This window comes from Taeniopygia guttata, chromosome 8 (assembly GCF_048771995.1).
Source record: "Taeniopygia guttata chromosome 8, bTaeGut7.mat, whole genome shotgun sequence".
NCBI lineage: Eukaryota > Metazoa > Chordata > Aves > Passeriformes > Estrildidae > Taeniopygia > Taeniopygia guttata.
Window position 1 is genome coordinate 1,679,471 of NC_133033.1, and position 19,962 is coordinate 1,699,432.

The following is a 19,962-nucleotide window of genomic DNA, read 5'->3' on the forward strand; positions in this document are numbered from 1 at the left end:
GGATGGGAAAGAGCAAGTCTTAGAGGAGTTTGCTACAGCTACTTCCAAAAAACTAAGGTGCACATCCCCCAAAAACCCCACAAATTATTGCCAGTTCAGTGGTGAGAAAGCAGAGTTGAGCATTCACCACCCCAAGGAAAAAACAGGAGTAATAACCTGGATATTTACATTATTTTAGCTGGATAAATCCCATACACAGGAGTGCAAGATGATTTCTGCAAGCAAAATAATCAACCAGCTTTGTCTGAAAGTTTAATTGCAGCTGATTTCCAGCAGCTAAGTGTAGCTGCCAGCTTGGTAATTCAATATATGGAGCCTAAAGGTTAATTGGGCTCTCTGTGAGGGATATCAGGTGCACACCTTTTAGTCAAGAGAGCACCAATCTCTGGTTTCACTATTTAACAGCTGTCAAATACTGCATTAATAAAAGATGGCAGCATTTCTCCAGCCACCACCCGTCCTTGAATAAGGTGTGATAAGGATGGGGTTTCTGAAATGCAAGATATGCCCAAAATTCAAGCCAGGTAGGGGATTTGAGTGTGGACACCTCTCAAACAAGAATTAGATGATTCTTTCTCAGACATAAGAGACTGAGAAGACACTTTCTGTCCAGTTTTGGCAGCTCTGTTGTGCTGTGTCACTGAAGACTCCAAAAAATTGTTTCTGTCCCACTCAGAAAAAGAGGGACATATTTGCCCTTTTGATTTCCTGTATTATTTCACAAGAGCAACACTGAAAGTTTTATATGACGATTAGGTAGCAGGAAATAGGATTTCAAACAGCTCTGAACGCTCTTTTGAAAGTCATCTGTGTATCAGATGATTCCACATGATTCCCCAGTAACTGCCTGAAACTTTGAGAGGAAAACCAGCCCCTACTTATTGGGGGATAATTATGATATCTCATATAAAAAATGATGATAATATAAGGGAGATTTAAACTAAAGCCTGATTTAAGGACAGAAATCCAGTAAGGATTTTAACACCAACTCCCACAGGTGGCTGCAAACACTGCCAGGTTTGTGTAAAGGATTCTTCCAGAAGGTTCTGATTCTTGTGCTCTCGTGGGCTCTTGGCAGGGCTGAGACCTTCACCTGTGGAACTGGGGTTGGGCAGTGTTTCAGTGAAAGCATTTCTCACATAAACACCGTTCATGAGGATTTACAAAGATAAAACACGCCCTGCCAGCTGTAGGGAAATGTGTCCTCCTTTCAGTTAAACAGCTGTAAATATCTGTGTGTTACACTGAGATTTCTCCTCTTGCTAAGCCAGGCATTTCTCTAAACTTCACCTCCAACATCTCCCAGCACTCAGGCCTGGTGGAAAAGAAGGAACAGGGCTCCCATTGTGATGTTGCTCCCAGTTTCACTCCCCACAGCTCAGGGCAGAAGTGTCAGGAAAGCAATGGGAATGACAGCTCTGATCCCTGCGCTCCAAGCAGCTCTCCAGGACTGGGCCAGGAGGGAATGTTTGCTCTGGAGGAGAAGGGGGTCAGCCAAGTCAGGTAGATGCTCTGCTGCGACCCCGTTAGCTCGTGAGGAATGTAAGCACAGGGATGTTTCCGTGAGAATGGCAGAAACAAACAGCAGCCGCCTGTTCCCACTGCCGCAGCTCGTTCCTGTTGAGGTGGGTGGTTTGGATTGTCATTCAGTCCTAGGAGTCAGATTTATAACCCCCCATTTTGTATTGCTATGGCATAGTTTATTCTCAATGGATTGTTCTTTTCCCCCTGTATTGTTAGTTTTGCCCTAATTGCCATCTCCATCTTTCGTTCCCTGCTCCTCCTCCCACTGAACGTCACGCCCTTCCCATGCCTGCCCCTTTCTCTAGAAACTTCCCTCTCAATTTTGTACCCTTTGAGACCCCATTGGTCTGTTTAAGTTGTTCTCCTGCCCTGTAATCCCCTACTGGCTCAAACATTGTATTCCCCACCTTATGTTCCTCCCTAGGTGTCTCCTAATTGGTTACAGATTGTACCTGCCCCATATATAAGTTGATGTGTGCCTTTGTTGGGTGTGCTTCTGTCCCTGACCCTCCTGGGAATAAACACCTCTGGAAAACACACAGGAGACCTCTCCTGCACCCCAGCCCCGGAGAGAGGGAGCAAACCCTGAGCACAGCCCTCAAATCCAGCTGGAGTAGAGCAGGAGTAAACTCAGAGTGGTGCCACACTGAGCAGTGGCCGCCAGTCCTGGTGCCACCGTCCTGTCCGTGCTCCAACATCCCCATCCCAACACTGTGCTGACAAAACTGCTCCTCCTCAAGGGCTTTTTCCTCTTGAATAAATCAATTAATCTGCTGAGCTACAAAGAGTGACTGACAAGTCCCACAGTAATCTTCATTTAACTGCATCCTATTAAACACCTTGTAAACAACAGCAATGTTTACCAACATGCTGAAGGCTTGAGTGTCACACATTGGACAAAGCAGATTCTGGTCCCTTCCAACCCAAACCATTCCAGGATTTTTTGCTCCTGGAACACAAATATAACCAATAAAGCATAGCTACTCTACAGCCCCTCAAAGCTTTAAAAGCAGATAATCATGTAATCAATACAAATTAAAATTGTAATTAGGAAATAATCGGTCATACGTGAAAATTAGCAGAAAAAGCAAAATCAAATCTAATAAAGGGAATTGAAGAGAAATCACTCTTTATCCTTTAAAAAAGTGTGTTATTTACTACTGTAAATATGGTCTTGAAATACTTCAGTTCTTGCCCTGTCCCCTCTTGGGTAGGAAAACTGGCAACTTTAATTTTCAGCACATATTATCAGTTTGAGACTTGCACCTCTGAGACAGAAAGAATTCCTTAGAGAGGATCTTCATGTTTAGTACCTGCACTGTTTTAAACACAAATTAGAAAAGGACTCATTCACAGGCACATGTATCAAATTAGTAAAGCTCAGTAGTTTATTTCTAACAAAAGCAGCTTTTCCTACCCAGACTTTCACAGTGCAAAGGAAAAAATATCCAAGAAATTCTCAGTACTCACCTGGAACAATACAGGAGATATATATAATAATGTATATAAAGCCTACAGCACACCAAACTCAAGCACTGCTCCCTCACTGGATGTAAAACTAGACTTGATATTCAGTGTAATAATTGTGTTATTCTGGCAACAGAATATTTAACAATTCTAAGGATGCCTGGCCAGATGTCTGCAGTGAGCTTTAGGGAAGTCTCCAATATAAACACTCTGCAAGCCTGGTCTATAACTTGGCTCTCACCGAGCAGCTGAAGGCCTGAACTTCACATGAATATCCTTGAAATGGAAATCAATTAAATTTAAAGTAGTTACTTGGCCAAGCAAGAAGTTTTAAATCATCTCACAGCTGAAAAAGGCTTTGTTCTATTTGTGCAGGCAGGACAGGAAAAAGAGAATTTCTCAGAAAAAAGCTTTGCATTTACAAAATGATATAATGGGGTGTTCATTTGATTCAGATTTTAGACTGCTAAATATGTGACATGACACATGGATTTCACTGCAGATAGTAAATAAAAAAGTAGTAAAAAAGAGAATATTGACACAGTTTAAATAATATGTTACTAAGGGAAAAACCCAGAGCTCTGCTGGAGAGCAAGTGCAGCACTCAGCACCAACAAGGGGGTTAATAAAAAAATAAAAGGAACTGATGCAAAGTGCAATTTTAACCATCTCCTGATCAGAGAGGTAGGAGGGCCTCAAAATTTCTGGATAATTGCTGGATAATCCCCCTAAGAAGTACCATTTCAGGCAGATGGGCTCACCACACCTCTTCCTTCCCAGTTTCCACGTGGTTTTCAGTGCTGAGTTAGTTCTCAGAGGAGCAAAGCTGGAGGATCGGGGTGAGATGTGGCAGATGTTGACCTGCCAGCAGCAGAGAGCACTGAGGTGTGTCCCAAAGCTCCTGCTCAGCTCATTCCCTCTTCATTTCCACAGTCCCAAACCAGGAAACCTGAAATGGATTCCAGCCTGTCATTCCAGGCCATAAACCACTTTTGGGGCAAACCTTTGTGTTTGGGAATTGATTCTCACTTTTGTAAGAGTCAGAGCACCCAAAGATCTTTAGTGACCACACCTTATTTGAGGACATGTGGTGGCTGGAGAAATGCTGCCATATTTCATTAATGCAGAATTTGACAGCTGATAAATGTAAGTAATGGAAGAAAATGTGAAGACAGGAAAACAACAAATTCTCAGTGGAATGAAATTTTTTTTCCTCTGATCTTCCAGAGACTTTTGGGAGCGTTGGTAAGAGGATCTTTATGGGACTGGAAATCAATTCCACCATCCTGTGTATACTGGGTGGTGTGAGAGCTAAATGAAAGAGGGAAAAGACATAGAAAAAGGTAACTTGAGAGAGCAAGAGCACAAAGCAAAATAAAAGTAATGAAGAAAATTTTTTAAATGTCCATCCTAAGGCATGAGAGCTGCTCCCTCTCCACAATGTGCCTTTCATGTTCAGGCAGTGTGACAGAGGAGGAATGAAAACACAAAGGCCCTTCTACTTAAAGGTCTGGCATCCAACAGATTGGAGAGAGCACTTCCTCAAATCATCACACCTCATTAGGGGTTTTCCATCTAACAAGGAAAATTATGGCTAATCCAGGGAGAAAGGGGGAAAAATGCCACAACCCCACCAGAAACAGCACCACAATAAGTAGGGATTTGGCTTTTGATCAGGAATAGACAGCAAATAAAAAACTGAATGGGTCCATCAGGTTCCAAAATACCAAATAAATCCCTGCACCAGGTTTGGATCAACACCTCAGTGTTTCATTGTTCTCTGGATTCTGCCCCTCCCCAGAAGAACCACAGGGTGTTAAAATAATTAACAAGCCCTACTTTGCTGTATGCCCTACATTAAAGTAGAGTGTCTCCTCTACCAGGTTTATTTTGTGGAACTGTGACATGGTGGCATTTAGGGATAATCAACCCAAAAATGGTTTGGAGCAAGTGCATTTTCCACAGCATCTTCTCTGATCTGCAAAAAGGGGAAGCAAAAAGCCAACAGCCCTTGCTGGGCAGCTGATCTTGGCACAGAACACTGGAGACTTGGCTACAAATCTCAGTAATGATGAGCAAAAAAAAAAAAAAAAAAAAAAATAACCCAAGGTTAATCTTCCCAGCAGGAACTCCATGGGACAGGAACTCGTATCCCAGATCAGAGTCTGCTGATGGTGTCCCGGTGATGCCCCTCTGGAAGTTCATCAGCCATAAATAAGGAGCCACTAACTGTGAAAAAACAACAAACTGGGGGAAACCAAAACCAATTCTTCTAATCCATTGGGGTAACTACAGGAGAAAGGGAAAAGAAACAGAAGCTGACACAATTTTCCTGGTTTGGGATGAGACAGAATTAATTCTGTTCTTACTGGTTCAGTGCTGTGTTTGCCTTTAGAATGAGACTAATGTTGATACCACAGGGATGTTTCAGTAGTTGCTCTGAGGTGAGGATTTGCCAGTTTCCCATGCACAGGTGCATGGAATGGCAGGAGGGAGCAGAGCCAGGACAGCCAAAGGGATGCTCCACACCAAGGAATGCCATGCCCAGTGCATAAACTGGGAGCAGCTGGCATCAGTCAGTGGGTGCTGAGCAACTCTACTGGGCATCACTTGTTTCTCTTGGCTATAATTCCTTATTACAATTAATATCCGTTTTATTAGTCTTGTATTAATTTTAGGTATGCTTTACTTTGCTTCAATAATTAAACTGTTCTTAGCTCTCAAGCTTTGCTTTTGCCCTGATTCTCCTCAGCATCAGAGCAGTGAAGAAGTGAAAAAGTGGCTGTGTGGTGCTTATTTGCTGGCTGGGATAAAACCAATACAAGCTCAAAATAAAACTTCCTGTTCAGTGAGGTACAACTTCACTTCCATTCTGGTCATCCTGAAGTTCTTGGCATCTCTTTAGCAGAAAAGAAGAAGAAGGTGGTATTTCCTTCCCTCCCTCTGCTCAGAGCACTGGGAACAATTTTAGGATTGCTCCAAGGACCTTCTGGTTGCAATTTTTGCTCTTACAACACCCCAGGGGACGGCGTTCCCAGCTGCTGGAATGGATGATGGATCAGGGATGTGGCTCAGGGAGATGCACACACAACAAGGCAACCCAAGAGATCCCTGATCCACTGCCAAGCTGATCACGATGAAAGCAATCACCACAACCACGCTCACTTTTAAGTCTCTTGGCAAAGACTGTTCCTGCAAACACCAGCCTGACCACAGCACCACATCAGAGGCTGTTAATGCCACAAGAACAGATCTGCTGCCCTTCAAAAGGACTGACACCCAGGGGATGATCTTACTGCACAACATCCCACATCCCTGCCCTAATGCAGACATTAGCTGACTGCTCTAAGAGCACAGGACACTTCCCCACTCTGGCACCAAGAACTGGAACTGCAGGAGTGGGATCTGCCAAGGCTCCAGAGCAGAGTGGATCTCTGCTCCAAGCACGTATCCCAGGGAAGCCTCTTGTGATCCTGCTCCAGCCCCCAGTACTGAATTCTGCCTTTAAGGCACAGTCACTGCTACAGATAGCAAAGATCTGAAGATTTACAGAGGCCAGCAAGAGCCTGTGGCTGTCTCTAGGTCATTATCACACCACATGTTTTGTATTTGGTATTATTGGTCATTATCACACCACACGTTTGGTATTTGGTATTATTGGTCATTATCACACCACACATTTTGTATTTGGTATTATTGGTCATTATCACACCACACATTTGGTATTTGGTATTGGTATTTGGAGGGATCTGATGAGGATGAATTTGGGGAACTACCTGGCAACTCTGGAAGAGTTCAACATCCACTGACCTGCTGAACAGTAAATAGAGACTCTGCCTTCAAGAACAGGGAAGATGTAAATTGTTTACTACAGATCTGACACAAAAAAAAATCATTTCTCTGTGGCTGTAGTGAGAGAATTGCCTGAAAAAAACACTGATCCTGCAGGCATCTATTTGTAGGGTGAGCTCTGTTTGGTTTCTAAACCTGTTTCTGGTTCAGAAACCTCATGGCCAAGGGACATTTCTTCTGTGACCTCAAGGGTTATTATTTTTTTTTAAATTTATTTTAACACAGGTGGGGCTCCAAAGGTAATTGAAGATTACAAGTACAATAACAAAGTTAATATGTAGCTACAACTGGGAGAGGAATTATATTCGTTATGTAAGTTCATATTAATAAATTTTTCCTGTTTTTCTGACAAAACTGAGTATCTCCACCAATCTCTCTATCAGCAAAACAGTCATTTTTCACTTCAAAACTATTTTGGTAAATCTTGGCCTCATTCTTCACTTAACAACAAATGGCAGCAAAGCCAACACCCCAACGCTTAGAGATGAATAGTTACATTTATGAAAACCTATTTTGGAAGACTTGGCTGCATTTCAGTGATGTTCATCTCCCTCTTGACAGTGAATAAAACTGGCCAGGTCAGAAACAGTTTATCTGATTTTACTTGGCTTGCCAATTATTGCAAGGAGAAAACAGAAGACAAACCAGCGTTTACCACGGCGTTAACTGGCAACAAGAAATGTTAAATTTCATAGTAATTTTGGAAGCATATCACAGCCAAATACACAGGTAGACTTAACATGCCTGACCACAAACACACTTCTTTCCAAAACTGCTCCAGGACAGAAACTTTCTCTCTATAGCACAATTCTTTTGCCTTTGTTGCCACCAGCAGCAGCTCATCAGTGTTAAAAATAAAAATGACAGTTTGTAAAGTGCATTTTAGGATCTGTACATGGTGTTCAGGGCAACATTAGAACCTGACACATAGGAGAAAAAGGCATCTAAGCGCTGCTTGTAAGCCATCAAAACAAAAAGGCAAACTTCCAGAAGACTCCGTGGCTGCCAAACTTCACCTTAACGCTGCTGTTTCCCTGGAGCACACAGCGGCTGAGCAAGCAACGCCAAAGCTGCAAGGTTCCACAGAGGTGAACTCCCACATGGGAGCTCATGAAAGGCCTGCAGTGGGGACAAGGGACACACCCGGAGTGTCAGAGAGTGCTCCTGTCCTGGCCATCACACGAGCATCTGGTGACACGCCAGCAAAGCCCTCTCTGTCAACACAGCCGCTCCATCAAGAGCCGAAGATTAGCAGCGTTCACCAAGCTGCGAGTTCGCTATAGATCACGCTGCTATAAACAGAGGTGCCTAAAGCACCCTAACAAAGCTGTCAGCTCTAAACTTTTAACCTGCTAGAGCAGGGCCAGACACACCGAGAGAGAACAAAACAGCCAGAAGTGCAGCGGCCAGCTGGGCGCTGCGGCTCGGATTACTGCGAGCGCCGACAGAGCCTCTCCAAAATGAATAGTCCCCTTTTTGTGCCGGAGTTATGCAGAAATTGAGAGTCTGCACGTGTTGCTCTTACCCGCAGGTAGTAAAACAACCTGTGCTTCAGAGAGGGGGGAGGCAGACCTGGAGCAGAGCAGAACAAAAGGCGCAGTTGCTTTCTTTTTTTTTTTTTTAATTAATACTCGTGCATCAAGTTGTGCGCTTGGAGCCGGTGAAGTGACTGTGCAGCTAAAATCACCTCAGCATCTGACTCACAGCACTCGGCTGAAGAGTTCATCGATCATCTTCTACCAACAGCAACAATTTGAGCGGAATTTTCCTAAACCACCGTCAGACTGCGGAAAACCGCTTTCCCTCTCTGCGTCTGGCTCACCTCACAATACAAATGAAAAAAAAAAAAAAAGAAAAGCGAGTCTGGACGCTTTTCCGCCCAGATTTCGCAGCGAAGGCGGCCGTGCTGCAGTGCCCTACCTGTGCGCTCGCAGGTGCCGCTCCCGTTACCCGCCCGCACCGAGCCCCGCTCGCTCCCTCACGCCCCGGGCCGCGACCCCGGCGCTCCCCGGGGAGCGCAGCCCGGCGTGGCCCCCGGTGAGGGCGGGGACCCGCTCTCCGCAGGTAACAAAGCCGCCAGCACAGCCGGCGCCCTGAGGGGCAGCTCTGCGGGCAGGCAGCGCCCCGCGGCCGCGGAGCCCCGCGGGGGAGCCGGGGCTGCTCCGCGCCTCCCTCCCCGCTGCCGGCCGCCGCCTGAGGCGCGGGCGGGAGCGCGCCACGCCGCCGGGCGGCTGCGGGCAGCGCGGGCGGCCGTACCTGGCTGCTGCTCTCGGCCGGCAGGTTCCGCAGCAGGATCTTGCGGCGGTTGCCCAGCTCGCGGCGGGTGCTCGCCAGCCGCCTGGCCACCTCCTCGGCGCTCAGCGGCGGCGGCTCCGCGGGCAGCGCCGCGCCGCTCTCGGCTCCCGCCGCCATCTTGCAGCGCGCCGGGGAGCGCGGGGGGAGCGCGGCGCTGGGGCCGCCCCCGCCCTGCCCCGCCCGGGGCAGCCTGAGGGAGCCTGAGGGAGCCCCCGGGCCCGGCCCCTCACGGAGCCCCGGGGGTGTGCGGGATGGACGGGAACGCAGCGGCGATTTCACAGAACGGCCCTGAGCTCTCTGCTCGGGCAGGGTCATCCCACAGCACATGGCACGGGATTGTGTCCGGACGGGGCTGGAGTGTGCCCAGTGAGGAGACTCCAGAGCCTCTCTGGTCAATCAACCCGCGCAGTGAAGAAACAAATTCTGCCTCATGCCTAGGGGAGCTGCCTGGTAGGGGTTTTGCCCCTCTCTGCACCCAGGGTCAGACAGAGACACCCAGGGACACCCAGGGACACCCATGGAGAGCCAGGGACAGACAAGAACACTTAGGGACACCCAGGGTTGGGCCCCTCTCACTGGGCTCCTCTCCAGGCTGAGCAGCCCCAGCTCCCTCAGCCTCTCCTGGGCACCGAGCTGCTCCAGGCCCTTGCTCAGCTCCAGGAGCTCCTGTCCCTGCTGTGCTGAGGAGCCACAGATGGACACAGCACCCAGAGGTGCCCCCAGGGCTGGGTGCAGGGGCACGATCACCCCTGAGCTGCTGGATCTGTATCCAGGGAAGCTGGCAGCGATGGGGATTTGGGGAATGATTGCAGCTGGGTGAGGAAGAGGGATGGTGCCCTGGCCTTGTTTTCCATCAGGATGGATCCTGGGGCAATTCCCCTCACAACAGAGCTCCAGCTGTTCTCCAGGATCACCCCTGACCTGCTGGGAATGCTCCCATCCTCCTGAAGGTTCCCCTGGGACACTCTGCTGGTTTAGGGACTGCTTGTTGTCCACCAGCACCCTCAGGCCCTTCTCACTTCATCCCCACAGTAACCCATCTCCAGACAGATTTTTGGGAAGGATTTGAGTGCTCTGGAGAAGAGTTGGGGCTCTGTTGTGAGGGGAATTGCCCCAGGATCCATCCTGATGGAAGCCAAGGCCAGGGCACTGTCCCTCTTCCTCACCCAGCAGCAATCATTACCCAAAGCTCCATCGCTGCCACCTTCCCTGGATACAGATCCACCGGGAGAGGCTGAAATACAGAACAGCAACAAAATACAGCTGATCCCACAGAACAGTTAGGCTGGGAAAGTGGAAAATTAGTTTAGTGGGAAATTCTGAAATACAGAACAGCAACAAAATAAAGCTGATCCCACAGAATCAGGCTGGGAAAGACCTCTGAGATCACCGAGTCCAACCTGTAATCCCAAGTGAAGCCACAAATTCCACTGGAGATCAGCGGGCACAATGCCCAGAGTGATCTTGTCCCAGTTTTATTCCTCATCAGGAATGTGGCAAACTAATTAATGAAATCCATGCAAATGGGGAAAACAGCACCTGGCTCCTGCGCTGGGAACACAGGGCTGTGACCTGCCATGAAAAGAAGCCCAGCATCACAACAGAAGGACAATATGTCAATGAATCACTATAAAATAAATTTCCCCTTCCATGAAGTTTCTGTCCATGAAAACCTTTCACTCAGCACCCATTTTAAAAAATAAAACACATTGTTCTTTTGGAAAATCAATTTTTCCTCTAGCATAATTCCTTGCAATGTCATTTACAACACAGTAAATTTAGCTCTTAACATTGTCATCATTGCTATAAATGAGTGAAGAATAATTTAAATATTTGTAGCCATTTTTAGACACGAGGCCAGCCACAAGGAACAAGCAAAAGAGAATCCAAACCTGAAGCATAAAGAGTCTGAAAAAGGAAATTGGAAGAAGAGTTGGAGTTAAATTAGGTGTATGTGACAATTCTTATCAAGAAAATCTAATTATGATGGATAATTCTTGACAAGGTTCAAGGTGCCATTTTAATTATCAGTTACAGATTAAAAACTCCACCAAAGAAATTAACTTAGAAATTGCTTTAGCCCAAACAAAAACAAGTTAGGAACACAAAGTATCTTGGACTTTCTTTACTTCTAAAATGAGTTTTAAAACTACAGTAATCAGAGGGATATTTGTTTTATTTAAAAATTGACAGCTGACAACATTCTGTTCAAGGGCTTCATTTTCCCTAATTTTTTTCTCAAACAGGTAATGTTCCACCTTTTGCAATATTTGCATTATTTTTAATAAATAAAATCACTGGAAATGAGAGGTGTGACAGGTTCATAGATGATGGGATATAAATAATTCTGGGATCATGAAAAAGGGACACTTTTCTCCCAGGAATACTGAAACACAAAATATCTCCTCAAAAATGATCACCAGATCAAGCTATTACAGCAGAAATTATGGATCTGCTCAAACATCATAAAATGTAGTGATGCTAATGAAGGAATTCAAACAGAGTAATTAATTTTACCATTAATTTTCCAATTTGAAGGTGGACACTGCTTCACCTGTAATCAGTGCTCATTAATTCTACCTACAGCAATTACCTCTTCAAAAATTGCCTTTTTTTGGTCATTTTTGATGGGCTGAAGGTGTCTCTGAATTTAAGTCATTCAAATTTAAAGTGCAGTGCTGAAAGAATTCAGAAATGAATCATTTGGTATTAATGGCACAAACAAAATTCCTATAGCAAATAGTTCCAGAGAAACTCAAGAAAAGTGGAATAAATTCAGAGAAAACAGAAAATATCAGAGAAATATACTTTTTTTTTTTCCTAGGTTAGGGATAGATATTTACAGATATTTAAAATATTTTATTTTGTAGGTTTAAGTATTCACCTTTTCCCCCCAGTGTTCCTGTCTAGGTGATATCAGCCTCCCAAGAAAAGAGCTGTTCCAGGAGGAAGAGGATGCTGAGCTAAGACATGCAGGTATTTCCTAAAGGAATTTCCTCCTGTTGATTACAGTTTTCCATGAAATATTTATATGACTTTGACTCCTTTTCTGGCGCTTCCAAACCAAACCCTCCACGTTTATGCTTTGAATCAACCTAAAATACTTTCATTGGGTTTCAATACTGCTGCAGAAGCAAAAAAAAAATTATTAAATTAAATCCATTATTAAAAAATAGAATAGTCCAGTGTAACTTCAGTTGTGCTGCTGCCCTGATGCTGTCACACTGATAAACCACCTTGCAATAATTTAATTTACTTCATTAAATTCCCTTCTAATTAAGAGTAACGTACCCAACCCCAGCAGTTGCATTTGTAGCTCTCCTAAAAAGATAAATTTCCCTGTGCTTCTGCAGCTTTGACGTCACACCAGCCATATATATTTTATAATTTTTATGGAATGAGTGTGAATTAGAATTGTAATTCCAAACATTCTTTTGGCATTACAGGTGCAGTCAGGCAAAACTATCCAGGCTGGGCTGGTGGAAGGTGGAAGGACTGGAATGAAATGGGATTTAAGGTCCCTCCCAATACAAACCAGTCCAGGATTCTGGGATTTCCTGGGATTCTGCATCCAGAGGTACAAACAAATTCAGATCTGTGCACATCAAGTGAAAGGCAAGACTGAGAGCATCTGCTGGGCACAAGACCCACCTGATGTTCCCAGGTATTTGAGCTCTTCAGGTAAGTGATGGATTAATAAAAGAGAAATAAACGATTCACTGTTTCCTGCAGGGGGACATGGGACCCATCAGCTGCTGCACATTCCATCAGAATAATGGATTACCATCACACCTCATGTCAGCCACACAAACAAAGCCATTCCCTTTTGTCCCTGCTCTTCCTGCTGCTCCTTTTGTTTCATTAAGACACTGAGATTTTGGATCCAAAAGTTGCAGATTTCATTTTCAACACCAATAATTCATTTGGTGATGATCACCCAGCTCACCTCACAATACACACTGCATCCAAAATACACCAGAGGTGCCAAAAGGAGTTCCTTTATCCCTTTTTTCCCTACAAATTCCAATATTTTTGGCATTCTCAGTGCACCATTCCATGACATGCCCAACCTCTTCCATCCAGGCACAAAAGGTCTCTGCCAAACATTTGAATTGGAACCTGCTGCCTGTGAATTTGCTGCTCCTGAGTTTGGGGATGCTGGATTCTCTCAGGATCAGCCTGCTGAGCAGTTTCTCCTTGCTCCCACTCTTTAACTCAGTGGCCTGCAAATGAACAGTGAAAAGGTGGGAGAGTTCAGGGCTGTAACTTCCAGAGTGAGTAACTCCTGCAAGGAAATCGTTACTGGGCTCTGCTGTCACAGGCTATTTTGGGACCTGTGGTCTCTGCAGCAGAATTTCAAACCTTTGTTACCCCATGCATCATTAGCAGATCTGTGTGGTTGTCTTAAAAGGCACCAAAAAAAAAAAAAAAAAAAAAGTAAATATTAAACACCACAAAGCAAAGCCAAGTTCTTGAATAATAACTGAGAACAAAGGAAAATGAGATCAAACAAATACAATTTTCAATAAATGGCCCAGATAGTCACAGGGGAATCTCTGCAATACTTTCTCCTGAATCAATGCCCTGATTTAAATCACCGTTCTTCACACACAGGCTTTCTTTTTCCTCATTCAGCTTCAAATTTGGTCATTAGTTATTGGAACCAAGTGCATTTTGGCAATTTTAGTATTAAAAAACATCCAAATGTTCCTTGGACTCCTGGCAAAAGAAGGTCCAGCCCCACATTCTTACCAGGAATATTTTTATTGGCCAGCCCATGAATATGCTGCAAAAGGGAATTCCAAATAAATCAGTCTCAGATTCCCTAAAAGCACCAATTTTCTAGGAACTAGAAACTGATAGTGACAATTCACAGGGAATTACAAAATCATTTCCCACCAAAAAAAGGGGGAAACCATAATTCTGGGGGTGAAAGCATTCCATAGGGTGAATCCATACATGTCCATAGCTGCTCCTGGGATCTGGCTAATTGTAAACCTGGAAGAAAATTGCTGTGATTAACTGAGGAGCTGGGATGGACTGGGAGGGAGCAAGCATGGGACCAGCAATTTGTTTGGAGAAGATAAACCAGCCCATGATTTCTCCCTGCCAGCAGAGCCTGCCATTTCCAGCACCCCCATAATATTTTGTCCTTAAAAACTTGTTACACACACAAAAAAAAAACTTGTTCAATATGGAAAACTGGCCTAAAGGAGGTAATGCAAGAGAAACATTCCCAAAAAATTTATGAGGCTTTCAAATGTTCTGCTGCTCAGTTAGAAAAGGTTTCCATAGGAACTGTCACCCAACGTGCTGTGCCTGATTTCTCCATCTTCAGAGTGAAAAAAATCCATCCCCTTCCTGTTTTCCAGGTTCCCTGGCTGAGGTTTTTTGCCTTGTTTATGGAGATTTTCTTGGCTCAGCTGCAATAGAAATAAATGATTAAGGAGGTTTTTATTATTATTTTGCAGCAATTAGATCATGTTAATTACTCAACCTTTAATCCTGCATGCGATTTGCACTAATTATGCCAAGAGAATGGATATTAGGAGCAATTTTGTGGAAGTGACAGAATGTTGGAGAAGTGAAAAGAAGGATATTAAACTCTCTGACTGCATTCCCAGTTTCCTGCTGCTGGTGCCAGCCCATCTCGGGGTGTCTGCCCAATTTCATTACCTCAGTGCAATGGAAGAGTCTTAAAATTGGAAAAATCCACCAGTGTTAGCCCAACTGGAAATCCCTGGCAGTCTGATGGTTCAACTGGATTTAAGGAAAGACCACCAGTTTTGTCAGGATCTTGCACAGTTTTTCCTGCAAAGTGGATTTTTTTTTTCCCACCTGTGAAAAGTGCTGACTTGGCAGTTTTGGGGCTGTTCCCTTTCTCCATGGAGCTGCTCCAGAGGCAGGTGAAGGTGGGTGGAAGGATTCCCTCTGCCCTGTGCCCTTGGCCAGCACATTCCCTTCCCTGCTGTCACTGCTGTTGTCCCAGAGAGGCAATCCCAGCAGAGGGCACTTGCTAGGGCACTGCTGACCTGCTGGATTTGCCAGTGCCAGCTCCAAAAACCTCCAACAAACCAGAGCAAACCAGGATTGCTCCTTCCCAGGACACCTCCCAGCACGGAAACGAGCCCAGGGATCATTTTTTCCACAGGATTTAGAAGAGGCCGCTCAGATCTGAAGAAAACCTCCAGATCTAAGATGTGTTCTGCCTCTGCCATCACATTCCCACCCCTCTGCTCACAGCGTGGCTGTTCCATAGGGGTATCAGTGATCCCATGGGATCTTCTCCCGAGGAGGAACCAGCAGTGCTTCTGAGCAAGGGCTGGCACTCACCCCAGCTGGGTCTGGCACCTCACTAACGAGGCAGGGCTTGGAGAAGCTCATTCTTGGACTGCAGTGTCCAAATTCCACTGCAGCCTTGGCTCCAGGAACGCCAGCCCTTCTGGGCCAAGGTCCTTCCGTGCTCAGCGCAGAGCACAAAGCACAAAATCATCACCTCTCCTCAGCCCTAGGGCTGCCAGGCAGGAATATGAAATATTCCATGGCACTGATGTTCCTTTTTCCTTCTTAGGCTCCCTGGCAAAGGGGGGTTTGTACAGCAAAACAATCCAATGGTTCCCGAGTTAACTGCTGCAGGAATTAATATTCCAAACATCACTGACAGCCCAGAGCAGGCTCCTTTGAAAACCCCAGCCATAGCTGGGAATCTCTTTTACAAACAACTGAAATGGGCAGCCAAGAGCTGGGAAGGAACGCAGCAAATTCATCTTGGAACTCACCAACAGCCTTTTGGATTACCTGCACTCTCTTGGATCCAGGGCTTTTGCATCCTAGTTTTTTCTCCTTTTCCATATTTGCTGCCAGCTTACTCCCATAGTTCTTCCTCTGACAAATCCACTTTCTGTGCTCCTGCCCATTTCTGGGTCACTTGACAGAATAAAGCCTTTGAGAGATCTCCCTTTGCCCAGTTATAGTCACAAGTGCTGCTGCATGTGAACGTCTCCTGAATTCCCATCCATCCTCCCTTCCCTGCCCTTGCCAAGGGCTAGGATAAAGATAATATTCCATGGCTTTGCAAATCCCACTTTTTGGCCAGGCAATAACATAAATAAATTTAAAAAAAAATCTTAATGCATTTTCAATCAATATATTCTGCCCATAGAAATGCTTCTCCATGATTCCTTGGATATAGGAAAATCCATATACCTGGCAGATCTCAAATACTCCAAGCATCGAGTCAATTTAAAATTCATGAACATAAATTAAAGGCAATGCTCGTTTTCACTTTAAAAGAACCTTTTTTGTTGTTGTTGGGAGAATGAAAGAAAACCTACAGGAAATTACCACAACTAAGATGGGAAAATGAAATAAATGGAAAATGAATGGCCATAAAGTCTTATCAGCTCTAGGGAAGGAGGATCCAGGGTTTAACTGCTGCTTTTATGATCTTCAGTCAATAAAGTAAAACAATGCTGGGGAGGGAAGGCCACGGCAGAACTGAGGCAATAAAAGTGAAGAGCTCTCATGCAGCTCCTTATGAACCCAAATCACATCCATTATCAGCAGAGGATCCCATTTATTCCTGCTGGGACAAGGTCAGTGCCAGCACTGGGAGCTGGGATTTGGCACACCTGGAAATCAGAGTTTTCCCTGTAATTATTTTTCTCAGCAAGAGCTCAGGCTCTTCCCATCACTCCAAGTTAAGCAGGGCTGTGCAGACCCCTCAAATCAAGAACCATTTGTTCAGAGCACACCAGGAAGAAGAAAAGAGATGCCAGAAGAAAAGGGAAGAAGCAGCAGCAAGGAAAAGCTCTTGAAAAGCTTTTAAAGCAAAAGCAAAATGGGTTTGATTGTTGGACTTCCAAGAGCTGTTCCAAGAGGTTCTGGAAGCTCCTGTGTTCTCAGCAGAGCTGCAAGAGACCCCTGCAAGCACCTTCTGCTGGCAGGGAAGGCGAGGAACCACCAAAAAACCTCTCCCCTGAAGTAATATTGTAGTTCAAGCTGATTACCTTTTCCAATGTACATGGCTATTAATGATATTTCTGATACATTTTACCAAAAATTATTTGTCCCACGGTATCCAAGCACCAGCATGACTTTGGGTTCCAAACTGGAAATGAATCCCAGCCTGGCTGATACCCAGGGCATCAGCTGCAGAGCTCTGAGAGCACAAAGCAGAGGCTCAGTGGCTTCCTGCACTGCCTGCTCAGCAAAAAGCCTCCACCAAATCCTGCACAAACACGGCACAACAGCAAATCCAGAGCCACTGAGGTTTCAGGAGAGGATCAGGAAAATAAAACCCTTAAATTATTTGCTTTGGTGACTCTAAGCAGTGGCTGACCACTTCCAGAAATGGTCATTTCCCAAATAATGACCAACCAGCTAAAAAAAGGCTTTAAAACTTCCATCAATACTGTCATTTACATTTAAAGGTTAAATTTCTCAAGGCTGTTGATAAAACTGAAGGAAGTGGAGTGAATTTTCAGTCCTGTTCAGCCAGAGAAGGAAACTGAGGCAGAATCATTTCAGTGCAGCCACTTCTCCACAGATCTACACTTATATACAGTTTATTTCACTAGAGATTTTAATTTTATACATAGTATAAAGGCATATCCTGGTATCACACATAGAGTTATTTTACTGTACTGTTTAAGAACCAATTTTTTACATATTACAGTATTAAGTACCATATTAATTAAAACAAGTGATTTTTAAAAAAAAAACTACATATAAATGGATGTTTACCATATGCACAGTGCAAGAATGGCTTGATATTGTAATCACAAAATGTGAATCTAAAATACAACACTGTGATTGAAAACATATTGATAATTATGATGCCCTTTGTTGTAGACATTGATTAATCTTTGTTTGATTTACCAAGCAAGGTTAAAATTCCAGACAAACAGCAGCAGCTTCTCATTATGGTTTCAAGGTTTCTTCCACAGTAACCCAAGTTTTACAAAACACTGGTTTATCCCTACTCGTGGTCCAAGGAAACAGAAGAATGGCACAGATTCCATTTGGGATTATTTGGTAACTAATGCTAAAGAAATTTTTTATTACTTCCACACAGGAATCCTTTAAGGATGAGCGAAGAGATAAAGATGGAGGAGTTTCTGGGCAGATTCTGGGCAGAATTCTCTGAATTTTAGTAACGGAGTACAGGATTTCTCCTCTGCAGATAGGAAGACAATACTGGAATAGAAATCAGGCTGTAATATTTACAGGAAATGAGTGTGGAAAAGAAAGCAATCCTAATGTAAACACCGAGGCAGAGAGGGCTTCTTCATTTTCCCTTTGCAGAGTGGGGCACTGGATGAAGGTCAGCTCCCAAGGAACAGCTGTTTTCCTGGGAAGAGCCCCTTCCCCAGCACTGAATGCACGTGGTACTCGTTGAGAATCCCTAACAGGTCTTCTCCCCTCCCTCCCCTCAAAGTTTCAAGTTCAATAAATAGTAGAAAAATAATCCTTTACTTAAAAATCTTGAGATGCATTGTCCCAGGTCCTGCAGAGCACCGGGAGCTTTCCACCTGCAGAGAAGCCAGCAGCCTTCCTGCTCTGTCAGGCACTTCTGGGCTCTCCAGCTGCAGATTCCTGCTCTTCCAGTTAAGGAAACCAAATCCTCTCTGGCTCTTTAAGCTCTCTCTCTGCTCTTGGCTCAGCACAACAAACTCCAGCTGCTGGATAAACTCCCATCCCTGTTCCTGGAGGTCTTAACATGCCTCCTGCTCCATTTTTCTCTATGTTTTGGCAGGTCCATTCATCAAGCACGTTTGCAGGCCAGAGCCAACCTTCCATTTGTAAAAATGCAAAGCTCTGATGCCTCAGTTTGGTGGGGAAGCCTGTGAGGTTGTCCCTGGGGAGCAGCACAGTCCCCATGGCTCTGGAGTGGCATCTGTGGTGTCCTCAGTGCACGGTGCCACAGGCTGCAGGTGGTGGCCCTGGTGTCCCCAGTGCCACAGCCTGCAGGTGGTGGCTGTGATGTCCCCAGTGCCACAGGTGGTGGCCATGGCAGCCCGTGGTGGTGGCTGTGATGTCCCCAGTGCCACAGGCTGCAGGTGGTGGCCGTGGCAGCCTGCAGGTGGTGGCTGTGGTGTCCCCAGTGCCACAGGCTGCAGGTGGTGGCTGTGGTGTCCCCAGTGCCACAGGCTGCAGGTGGTGGCTGTGATGTCCCCAGTGCCACAGCCTGCAGGTGGTGGCCGTGGCAGCCCGTGGTGGTGGCCGTGGGTCCCTCAGCACTCGGCATCCACGGTGTGCACGGTGACAGCGGCCTGCAGGTGGTGGCTGTGGTGCAGGGCGGGGTGGTGCAGGCGGTAGTGGTGGAATTTGTGGCTCAGCAGTGCTGCTGTCTGCGGGGGAGTGTCCAGCTCCAGGTCCTCCTCGTGGGTGCCCACGTCCACGCCGGCAGACAGAGGGTCGTTATTGCAGGGGGGGTTCTCGCTGTCCTCCTGGGGGCTCATCGTGCTGTAGCCTGGGGATGAACAGCAGCAGTGAGCACAGCAAGGCTGGATGCTCAGAATTCCCAGGGCTGGCTGGGCACCCTTTGTGGAATCAACACAGGGTGCTGAGAGAGGGAACAAAACTGTTTTCTGACTAGAACAAACCCCAACAGACTCATCGTCTCCTCTAAGTTCTAAGTCTATAACAGATCCCTTTCCTGGCCACTCAGAATTCCCAGGGCTGTCTGGACACCTTCATGGAATCACACAGGATGCTCAAGGAGGGAGTAAAACATTTTCTTAACAGAACAAACCAACCAAACTCATCCTCTCCTCTAAGTCCATACTGAATCCCTTTCCCTGCCATCATCTTTGGTTCAAA

At 45.6% G+C, this 19,962-nt stretch overlaps 2 protein-coding genes across 8 annotated transcripts in view; both read right to left on the minus strand.

Annotated features, from left to right (window-relative positions):
• RAVER2 (ribonucleoprotein, PTB binding 2) overlaps positions 1-9,480 on the minus strand; it is a 32,023-nt gene extending 22,543 nt beyond the window's left edge. For all 7 annotated transcript variants that reach the window (XR_012057138.1, XM_032749822.3, XM_072932804.1 and 4 more), the window contains exon 1: positions 9,100-9,480. Coding sequence is in view for 6 of the 7 variants with exons in the window: in XM_032749822.3 (XP_032605713.3) it covers positions 9,100-9,465 (366 nt within the window). In the remaining variant the exon portion in view is untranslated. The remainder of the gene's footprint in view (positions 1-9,099) is intronic.
• Positions 9,481-17,689: 8,209 nt separating this feature from the next.
• The window catches only part of CACHD1 (cache domain containing 1), an 87,278-nt gene continuing 85,005 nt past the window's right edge, over positions 17,690-19,962 (minus strand). Inside the window, exon 27 of the mRNA XM_072932523.1 lies at positions 17,690-19,612. Coding sequence (XP_072788624.1) covers positions 19,374-19,612 — 239 coding nt within the window. The 3' untranslated portion in view covers positions 17,690-19,373. The remainder of the gene's footprint in view (positions 19,613-19,962) is intronic.